Source organism: Glycine max, chromosome 8, assembly GCF_000004515.6.
Source record: "Glycine max cultivar Williams 82 chromosome 8, Glycine_max_v4.0, whole genome shotgun sequence".
NCBI lineage: Eukaryota > Viridiplantae > Streptophyta > Magnoliopsida > Fabales > Fabaceae > Glycine > Glycine max.
Genome location: NC_038244.2, coordinates 42299946 through 42311460, shown reverse-complemented (window position 1 = coordinate 42311460; position 11515 = coordinate 42299946). Strand labels below are relative to the sequence as shown.

General features: G+C 32.3%; 1 protein-coding gene and 1 pseudogene across 2 annotated transcripts; both read right to left on the bottom strand.

Annotated features, from left to right (window-relative positions):
* Positions 1 to 1099: 1099 nt before the first annotated feature.
* LOC100787297 (trifunctional UDP-glucose 4,6-dehydratase/UDP-4-keto-6-deoxy-D-glucose 3,5-epimerase/UDP-4-keto-L-rhamnose-reductase RHM1-like) lies at positions 1100 to 3644 on the bottom strand (annotated as a pseudogene).
* A 2645-nt stretch (positions 3645 to 6289) lies between these two features.
* Positions 6290 to 8602, bottom strand: LOC100815824 (protodermal factor 1). 2 transcript variants are annotated; one of them, XM_003532051.3, is made up of 3 exons: positions 8332 to 8602; positions 7580 to 7889; positions 6290 to 6854 (listed from the first exon to the last, which is right to left on the bottom strand). In XM_003532051.3, the coding sequence occupies exons 1-3, from the start codon at positions 8501 to 8503 to the stop codon at positions 6518 to 6520; spliced, it is 819 nt and encodes a 272-aa protein (XP_003532099.1). In that variant the 5' UTR covers positions 8504 to 8602; the 3' UTR covers positions 6290 to 6517. The 2 variants fall into 2 exon arrangements, with proteins under 2 accessions (XP_003532099.1, XP_003532098.1); XM_003532050.4 differs by having other exon boundaries at positions 8350 to 8600.
* Between the last annotated feature and the right edge of the window lie 2913 nt (positions 8603 to 11515).

Sequence of the window (11515 nt, the reverse complement as noted above, 5' to 3'; positions counted from 1 at the left end):
TTTAATAAAAAAATTATATTGTCTCCTAAAAAATTTATATTGTGAATCAGCCCAAGAATTAGAGGTAGACATTTGTTTCCTATACTCCCACTATTGAATCCAGCATCTCACATTATATTTTTGAAAATCTCATTCCGTAATGTAATTTTACCTTCTAGAATGGACATTCCAAATTAAAATATAATGAAAGATGCATGATACAAATAAGAGAATGCATGATTCAAATGCCTTAGAGGTCCACCTATTACGAAGAGTACTTCATTGGACAGTCCACAACCCTTAAGCACTAAGCCTAAAAGTGTGGGTGCTTTGCTATGCTAGATCAGTCGATTTGAAGATCCAAACATTGTTTTTTATTTGAAAAATTATCAAATTAAAGGTATTTATTATAAATAAAAAAATTGCCTTCTATTCCTTTTTCATCCAAAACTCAACTCACAAATTAGGGACTTCCCATTCCCATACCTGAGAATTCTGCACTTGAATAATATACTGTACTTGGATGAGAGTCCAAAACAACTAAAGCCCATTACAAATACTTAATCCATATTTTAAATCCACATAGAAATAATAGTACATTATCATTATATTACTTTTAAAAACAAATGATGGGGCATAGCTGTATAAGTATTTTTTTTAAGAATCCATAAATCATAGACTAGATAATTTTTATTTTTATTTCTCTTTTTTTCTTGCTGGTGTTAATAATTTTCATACAACTTTTCATTTTTTTTTCCTGACTTGAAACGGTTGGCATGTCCAGTCACAGTCTCGCAGAACTCTACTAAGGATACAAATATAGAAGGGTTGCTTAAATTGAAAAGTGGTTTAAGATGCCCTCCATAAAGTTACCCTAAATTTATTAGTACATGACTTATTAATAAATAATTTAAAAATCCATGAACGAATTTGGAAATATTCATACATCAGGGGTCAACCCTTTATTCAACTTCTTTTAATTTGGACCAAAATAGTTCTGTTACAGAATAGAACTTAGAAACTAGAAAATCCAAGCATCTACAAAAAGCAGAAGCAAATATAAATGGAAAGAAAAGGTAAAAGAAATAAGAAAATCAATTCTATCAAACTAATCCAAACCAACCAAAAAAGGAAAAATTAAATTATAGAGAACAAAATGTATACATTTATATATGGTTAATTATGCTACTCAAAACCCCGAGCTTTTCTTTTTTGGCTCAAACACATATTTGATCAATGAGTCCTTGATAGGTAACAGCTCAGAAAATTCCTTTTTCAGTTTTGACGAATCCATCTCATTAGTGCTTGGGGAAGTGAAATGAGCCTGTTGTTCAGGTGTAAAATTAACCCATCTAAAAGTAGGGTTAACATAATCCTTGTACATCTCAAGAATCTCATTGCAGGTCACAATACCAGGATTTGTGAAGTTCCAAATGCCCCTGCAATTCCTTTTGGCCATCTCAACTGAAATTGGCACAAGTTCATCCAAAACAGTGATGCGGTTTGGAATGTTGGCCATTTTATCAGACCTTGTTATCTTAATGATGAAGTTATGTGGGTTGCTGAGATCAGATGACACTGGCAATTGGATTCTTAGGGTGCACACATTTTCATATTCCTTTAGCAACCCTTCAACCTGAAAACATAAATTGTGATAAAAACAAAGTTAATTAGTGGCCATGCAAAAAACCAGTAAATAGTAAAAACATCGATAATGTAAAGACTTTTTATATTGTCATCTAATTATAATTTGTTATATTAACTTTTATAACAACTATTTTAAAAGTCATATCTTTCATGGTTTCTTATATGTTAATACTATATTTTTTTTTTCATTAACAAGTCCTAAATACTTAACTCATGCAAAAAAGTGTGCAACATAAATAGCAAAATGCAAGCTTATATGAACTTACCTTGGCTTGTGTTCTAAAATAGAAGGAATCTGTGGAATTTGTTTTGTCTTCAAAGTTACCACAAAATGCATAATTCATCATAGGAAGACCATGATCTCTGCAGACATCTGCCAATGTTAACACACCAACAACAACAGCACGTATGCTTTCTGGTATATGATCTTCAAACCATTTCACATTTAATGCTCCAGTCACGCCAGAAGCATTGAAAACATGAGTAGGCTTAATGTTCCTAAAATCAACCTAGATTTGTGATCTATCATCTAATCGTGCTGTGCCATATTCAAAGGGTATCCCTTGCTTCTCACAAATGTTTCCAATAAGCCCTCCAATCCACCCTGCACCACCATATATCAAGAACTTCAAAGAAGCCTTATGTGGTGACACATTGTTCCTTGTAGCTGAAACAACCACCATTCTGTTCTGATTAGAATGGTTCACATCGCCATCGGAAGCGATTTGGGTCACATTATCGATGTCATCATAGCAGTACTTCTCAACTCCTGGCATAGTGAGCATTCTTGGATGAGGAAGCAAAGCACCAGAAACATCACCCCACCAATCAGGATTCTTAACATACCAATCCATGGTTTTCCTTAGACCCTCTTCCCAAGTAGTACCCTCACACCACCCCAAATTCTTCAGCTTCTCATCATCCAAGAAGTACCTTTGGTCATTGAAAGGCCTATCTCCACAAACTTGACATGTTTATCAGGATCCAAATTGAAAAGCCTACATATATCCCTAGCCACATCAATCACCCTCCTCTCTTTCTTTGTCCCTATATTATAAACATGCCCTACCTCACCCCTATGGAGAATAATCTCAAAAGCCTCAGCAACATCTTCACAATAGAGATAACTCCTAACATTAGATCCATCCCCATGAATTGGAAGACTCCTTCCCTTCATAGCCAATATCAAGAACTTTGGAATCAACTTCTCAGGAAACTGATTAGGCCCATAAACATTGTTCCCTCTCGTCGTTATAACCGGCAATCCATACGATCTACCATATGCCATGACAAGCATTTCAGCACCAGCTTTTGTGGCAGAATATGGATTGGTAGGTAACAACTCATGGTTTCCAACCACAGCATCCTCATCTGTCTCACCATAAACCTCATCAGTGCTAACATGAATGAACCTCTTCACTTGACCCTTTGAGACCTTGCATGCCTCAAGGAGCACATGTGTGCCATAGATGTTGTTCTTGGTGAACTCAAAGCTGTTGCCAAAGGAATTGTCTACATGAGTTTGTGCTGCAAAGTGCATTATGGTGTCAATTGACTCAGTGAGGAGGATGTAATTCACTAAATCAGCACTTCCAATGTCTCCCTTGATGAACTTGAAATTCGGAGATGAACACAAGTGAATGAGGTTCTTCAAGTTTGAGCAGTAATCTAGCTTGTCAAGGACTATGATTTTGTAGTCAGGGTAGTTTTGCACTATCCTGTTGCATACATGAGATGCAATGAAGCCTGCTGCTCCTGTTATGAGAATGTTCTTTGGCTTGTATGTGTTGGCCATGTCTGCATAACTTTTGTGCAAAGCAAAGAAACTTCTAGTTAGATATATATCATATATGTCACCAGTTTTGCACAAAGTGTTGAATCATGAGTCATGTCACATGAATTTATCGGAACATTTTATTAAAACCTCATTTCCCCCACCCAGAGGCTAAATATATGCTTTTAGAACAATTAAACACCAAAGTAAAAGTTTTTTTTTTTTTATGCAAAGTAACAGTTTAATTTTGATACACTGTTGAGTGTAAAGATTGATAAAGTTAGGAGTAGAATGTGTAAATTTTGAAATAATGGGTATTGATGTGTAAAATATAAAGTAAAAAAGGAGGTGTATTTATTCAATCAAGAAGGATGTATTTTTAATTGACACCGCGTTCAAGGAATGCCATCCTAATTATTTCTTAATTTGCTTATCCAAATACAGCCCTTAATGATTTTATTAATTATTATATCATTTATGAATTGTAGAAATACTATATTTTTAGAGAAACTAAGTGTAAGAACTTCCTAACGAGGGTGCAGCATATTAAGGACTCAAAACCATAGAGAACTAGACATATAACTAGACAGAGTGAACACTGAAGCAGAGAAATATAACAAGACTAATATAGTAACAAACTAACGTAGAAAGTACATCAAAATACAAACTAATAGTATAATTAAAACAACAACTAAATATAAACTAATAACACGAAAGTACAAACTAAGATAGGCTTAATTAAACATAAACGATCAAAATCTTCAATCATAGAAAATACTAGCTCAACAATTATATAATAGCAGTGAATTCAAAAGTGGGATATAACTTACAGGAGCTCCTCAGTCACAAGAGCAAAACGATAAAAAGTTGTAGCAAAAATGGAAGTTTTGTTCTAAATTTGTGAACAAAAGTTGTGACATCATGTATTTATAGTTTATCATATTAATAATAATTGAATTGAATAATACGCCTCACTTAGTTTCATCACTCTCATGGAGCACGAGTTACGTTTTTTTATTCGTCATATATTTCTTTCATTTTCTTTTTTTGTCTAAGGCAAAATATTCCTCAACAATCCTTATCAACAACCAACAATATTAATCAACGTATGGCGGCACGAGGATCATAAGTTTTAATAAGTTAACACGTGACAAGCTGATGCCTTAGTATGCATGAATTCTGCGTTAAAAAGTAGAAGTGATAGGAACATATTTTAGTTTTTTTATTAAATTTAAACAATAATAAAAAGAGAAAAAATTATACACTTGTAATCTAAATTTTTTTATATCGTGATTTAATCATAATTTATCATATATAATAAATTTATTGAATTTTATGATAAATATTTTAAAAATTATATTAACAATAACTTATGATTAGATTAGATGATAGTGTAAAATATTTTATACCGTTAGTACATAATTATTAAATTCTAATAAAAATATGTTAAAAATGTATTAAAATATATATTGTTAGAAATTTTTTTAAAATATGTTTTACTTTGAGACTGTGTACAAGTAAAAATTATTTATTTTATATAACTTAAATTTATTATAAATAAATATTTTCTAACATATAAAATCTTGAAATTGTACTATAAAATCTTGAAACAAATGACCCCTCATAATTTTACCTAGCTTTCATTCCTCTTACTCCTTGTCTCCCAAAACCCCCTTTTAAAGAAGTGAACAATGCCCTATACTACAGGCCATCAATGACAAATTAACTGGGGAGTGGGGACCCTTCAAACGCAGCTATACAATCAATCAGAATTGCAGGGTTCAAGCCATTCCTTATTCTCCAAAATTCAATTGATTCCAAGCATGAAACCCTTACTTTGCTGTTCCTTGGTCTTTTGGAACAGCTCGCTTCCAACCCCACACAACCATTACTACAGCTAGGCGTCACCGCAGCATTTCCAACTTCACTCCATCTATTTTCCTATCATCATAATTTTGACATTCAAAATAATAAAATTTCTATTGAAACTTGCCCTGGAAATACATTTAAAATCACTGCAAAAATTATTAATGACGTACACATTTTAATGAATATTTTCTATTTTAAATTTTAAACATGTGTCTCTGATACATTAGCATTTGCATGGGGGTAAACATCTTTAGCTACCGTTGTAATAAACGTTCCAAACTTAATAACAGCAATACCATTTATTTTTCGGAATATATAACTAATTAAGTAGGCACTAACTGGTCCTCCTCCCATTGCTATTTACTTGCTCCCTTTCATACATATAAAGGGTATTCCTCTGGGATATAATGGAAATCTCCTTTTCATGTATGTTGTCTAACTAGGAAACAATCCTAGACAACTTTAAACATTCAAAAGGTTGGGACCTTGCTCGGCTGCAAGACTCACTAATTATTCTTATCATTTGAATGGAGTTCATGTAGTAAATCCCAATCACACTTCTACTCTATGGCTACTTCGGTATTACTCTATTGGGGAAAGAACAATTATTCATGACCTAATATCTAAATGACACCCAGGAGAAAAAAAGAGAGAAAGTTTGGTATATATAAATGTTCATATATCATAACTCTTTTTGGGAAAATTAATTCAGCTTGACTCAGCTTTTAACGTGGGGAACTAGGGTCTTTTATTTGAGTATTTTTGGTTTTTTATAAAGAATATTGCCTTTAGTTTTATTTTTTAAAACTAAAACGTGTTTAAAAAATTATAATAATAATAATTATTATGCAATATTTTTTTGAAAAATTAAAAATGTTTATTTTCTTTTATAAATTTGAAATAATATATAACTCCCACAAAACACCAAAAAAATAGTTATCTTATCATTACTTTTTCATTTAAATGTAAACAAATGGAGCCTTGTAATATTTGGAATGAATGAAGGTCTAGAACCATCAATGGCAACAATGAATAAACTTTATTCAAACCAAAACCATAAATTTTGCATTAAATTTCGAAGAAATTAACATGATATCCATCTCAATGCATATTAATGAACATATCATGTGAGAGCCTTAAATGACACAAACTAACAGAAATCTTAAATATAAAATGGTCTTAACTCAATAAATTGGCACACCATACTAATTAACTAATTAAGAGTACTACTACTTAATCTGTATTTCATCATGGTCTAGGCTTCATTCTTCCTTCGTTGGCCATCTTGAAGAGCTGGGCTTGTGCTTCTGCTGCCTTGTTGGAGTTGAGTGAGGCCACAAACCTGTCCCTGACTTGGTTGGTTGTGTAAGGGAACTTGTTGTTCACCATGGAGTTGAGGAAGGAAGCTGTGCCTTCTCTGTAGAGTGCTCCTAGCCCATCAGTTCTTGTGTTGGAAAGTGCTTGTGGCAAGCTAAGGCCAGGACTGAACCCTGGAACAGTAGTACCTGTCACACCAAATGCACTTCCTAGGGTTCCCCACCAGCCAAGGATTCCCCAGATGATTGCTGGATGATTCCTCCAATAGCTGAAGATTAATGGAAAAGATCCATCAGTTACTATATAACTTGAAATAATATATTATCAAAAAAAGATTATTCTTTTCTGATTTGTGGAAGTGCATGCATGTTTGAGAGGGGAAAAAATGAAATAAGAAGAGATGAGACAAAAGTATGATATAATAGTAAGTAATGTGATGTGAAAAACAAAACATAGAAAAAGATACATATTAGGATAAAAAATCCAATGTATATTAAATATATAGAGTACTGATATATATTTTCAGTTATAATTTTCACAATATTTTTTGTGATAAGAGAGACAAGAGAGTGTAAACTAAAATGAAGATATATGGAGAGAAATAAAGAGAAAAAATGTTATAGAAGTGTAGCAACAAATTTAAAATAAAATTAACATAACAACTTAAGAGCAAAGGTATTTTATTTTCTATACCTCTACATGACATGCGAAAGGAGGAAAAAGAGAAAGAAATTAAGAGCAAAGGTGACTCTGACAAGAAGTGTTTAAAAAGTGATGTAGAATTATTAGGATTGATATATTATATACAACCTTGGTTTTTTCATTTCACAGGTTTTACTTCCTTTCAGGTGTAAGGGTTTTGGTCTAAAGACTCTAAGGATAATGTAAAATATAGGTGGGAGGGGGAACATTTTTTGTGTCATATACTTCACTGTATATTACATATATATGGGGTAGGCAACATTAAACAAAGTTGTGAAATTAATAACTTACTTGCATGTGCCAGTGAAGGGAGATGGGGAAGGAATGAGTGGTGGTGAGGGGATACTAGGGGTTCCAGGGTCAACTGGAGTAGTTGGTGGGCTCACAGTGACAGGTGTTGGGGGGCTACCTCCATAGTATCCACCTGAGGGAGGGTTTGATGGTGTTGATGGAGTTGAGGGTGTTGTTGGATCATGATGTTGTGGAGGTGATGATCCACAGTTTCCACCTGAGGGTGTTGATGGAGTACTTGGACTACTGTGATGATGTGAGGGTGGAGAGCTTCCATGGCCATGAGATGGAGGAGTACTACTGTGTGAGCCTGCAATGAGTGGAGAAGAAATTAAAAAAAAAAAAAAGACAATATATATCATCCAAATTAATACGTGTTTGGAAATTCGTTGAGAAGTAAGAAATCACTTCTGGATGTAAAAGTTATAACTATTAGTTTGTTATGAAAGACAAAAAACTGCATCTGACACGTGTAACCAAACACACTCAATCTTTTATTAACTTTTAAGTTGGTTCATTTCAAACTTCCAGCAACGTATGAATAAAAAACTAATAATGATATTACCTCTGGTCCTTGTTATAAGCAACAAGTGTAGTGTATTATGTTATGAAAAGGACCACATGCAGATAGTATAATTATGCTATGAAAAGTTATATTCACTCATACAGTTGCTAGCAATACACACTATATATTTATGCTTTTTGCATCAATATTGGACTAATTTATGTGGATACTTCAGTTAGAGGATTACACAGAGAATCGGAGAAACCTGAGGGGGGACTTCCAGCATGTGGATCTGGGGTGTAGTAGTTCTTCTGATCTTCAACAGTGGTGGATACTACAGGAATGACAAGGCTCTGAGAGATCACTCCAACAAGCATTGCAAACATGGTGAAAGAGGCATGGCTTCTTTTCCTCTCCATTGCTTCTAGCTGCTTAGAACACAAAAGAAAGAGAGAGAATAGATAAAATAAGGGTTACCAGAGGATTTTGAAGTGTGGTTTGGGGAAGGGAGAAAGCATGGAATATAAAACAGTTCACAGAAGTGAGAAGTAAATATTAGCGGGTGGGAAGAGTGTGTGGTTAGTTGATGTTTTGCAGGGTGCATTTACTCATGATATTAATTCACTACTTCTTGTAATATAGCCTGAAATTTTCTGAAAAAACCTTGAGCACATGTCTAATACATCCAAATATCCTCTCTCTCCAAACCCTTTTATTTTTTTTCAAAATTAAGCTTAAGCAACTTGTGTGCAAATTTGGTACTAATTGAAGGTACACCCCATTTTCTTAGCATATGTTTACTCTAAAGAAGTTTAGGATATAGAAACCTTATTTAGCATTACACAAATTGTCTCATTCAATATATTAATTAGGGGAGTTACCTTGAACATATAATATCAATCGCTTGAAAGTGAAATCTACAACACAGTTCCCCCACATTTGTGGGAGCAGGATAGAGACATACCCTTAGGTATAAATGAATATCAATATACAAGTTACTTTGAGAAACAGTTGTGGCTGATTGTACCAGGCTGTGGCAATCAATACATAGTATGTGTATGCTTTTCTGTATTAATAAATAGACATACAGAAGGTGATGCTGTATAAAATGTTATAGTGTATATAAACATGGAAGATTGAGTGCACCTAGCTAATAGAAAGGAATTAACCTGATTTACCAATTTGAAATTTCCAACCCACCTTGGTACATAAAAATTTCAAGAAAATAAAAGTAAAAGGGGAAAAGTTTAATTGCTATGGCTTGGAAACAGCTAGCAAAGTTCATAGGTTGGTTGCTTTTCAGTTGAGTAGGCTACTGTGGCCAATATACGTACTCCAAATTTCTACCATTGTTTGTGTGTGGTTCGGGTCAACTGGCATAGATTTTGAGTCTTACATTAAATGGGACTGGGCCAACATTATTTTGTCTGAAGTATGGTGAACAATTATATTGAATTTGTGTAGTTCACTCATGCAGCAATTTTAGTATATACACACGTATGCTTCCTAGGCTTGCTATTTTAATAAAAGTTTAATTAGCTTTTGATACCTATTGTTTAAAATAGGAGTTTTGGTCCATATAGTTACAATTGTTAAACCTTTTGGTATTGGATGTCTAAAGTTGCCTAATGCAAACATCCATATTCTTCAAAATTGTTACAAAACTGGAATTGATGATGTAAATCCGTCAACAAAACAAGCACAGTCGCCGATGGCTCTGACCCAATGCCAATAAGGTTCTCAATTCGTTTATGAAAGTTTGTCACGCGTGATTCTGCCTTGGCCATGGTTGATGGCACAACAAAGTCTTGTTTTCTTTTCTTTATTTATTTATGACGATTAGGCGGAAGTTGATCCATGTAACCGACTCACCTAGTGGGATAAGGCGTTGTTGTTGTATTTATTTATGACCATTAAAATTTACCCAAATCTCTTTTTAGCGGTTTTAATTTACACTATCCGTTGCAGTTTTGTAACACTTTTAAAAGATCTAAATGTAATTACGTTAAATAATTTTAGAGAACAAGGACCAAAAAAGTGTTATTAAAAAATTGAGCTATAAGAACTAAAATAAAATATTAATTACTTGTATTTTTATTTCATAATTGATATTTCTGCTCATTAACATCTGTTCTAAGTTTCCATAAAAAATAAAATAAAAATTGGTCTAAGTATAAACTAAAAAAAAAACTCTTTCTTTATGCATATATCTAGATAAATATTGTTTGGTTAAACTTAAATTTCACATAAAAATATCAATGAGTCTAATTTAGTTGTACGTTGTTATAAATTTTTTTTATATTTGAGTTCAATTCTTATGAATAAAAAGAAATTGACATAAAAATCACAAACTTTAAACTTTATTTTTTGTCGGTGTTTATAAAATCTCCGAATATTTATGTAATTATTATGTTTTATATAGACTAATTTAGATATAGAAAACAGTGCTACGCGTTATTTATATGTTATTTTTCGTGCAAAGGCAGGACAGTGGCAAGTGCAAAGTCAATGAGGCAGTTGCTGGTACTGAATTATTTAAAGTCATAAAATATTATGAACTAATTTGTTTAAATTTTTTGAAAAAATTTAGAAAAATGATTAAGCAGATAGGGTTGGTTTTAAGAAAACAAAAAATTACTTATTTTAAATAAAAAATTAAACAAATGCATCAAAAAAATTATAAAATCATTTATTTTATTTTAAAAAAACACTTATTTTAATTTAAATTATAGTTGATAAATCTTAATATGATATGATACATCATTTATTATTATTTTTATTAATAAGACTAAGCAGTCATAATAATTAGACAATTGAAAATTTTGGACGGGAATTAATTGAAAAAAAAAATGTTTCAATTAATCTTGAAATATTGTATAATAAAATTGAAGATCTTAATTTATTATTAAAAATATAGATATTGCAAAAAGTATAAACAAATAAACTCACGCTTTTAATATATTTTTAATGAAATTTATAATTAAATATTTTTTTTATTAATTCTTGAAATAATCATACTCTTAAAGCTTTCTAAGTCTTTGCCAGATAGTATTCGTACGAGAATGAAGCATTAGGCATATGGGTGGAAAAGAGGGGCCCAAACACTGAAATTACAAGTGAGTGAGTAATTCCAAAATAAATGATATTGACAGAAGGTAGGTGGGGTTGCACAAAAATGTTGCAATAGAATTGAATGTGGGTAGAAACCTTGCATTGACTCAGGCTTTAATTTAATACTATTGGTTTAGCTTCTTCTCTTTTCTTTTCTTTTTTTTTGTTAGGATGAAAAGAAGTAGAAAACAGTGTGGCTATGAGCTGTTGCATAGATGCATGACACGGTTATGGATGATAGTTCAGAAACCATATTTATGAGAAAGTAAAATGGTAGCAGTGTTTGTTTGTAGCAAATACGTACTATTTGAAGCCAATTC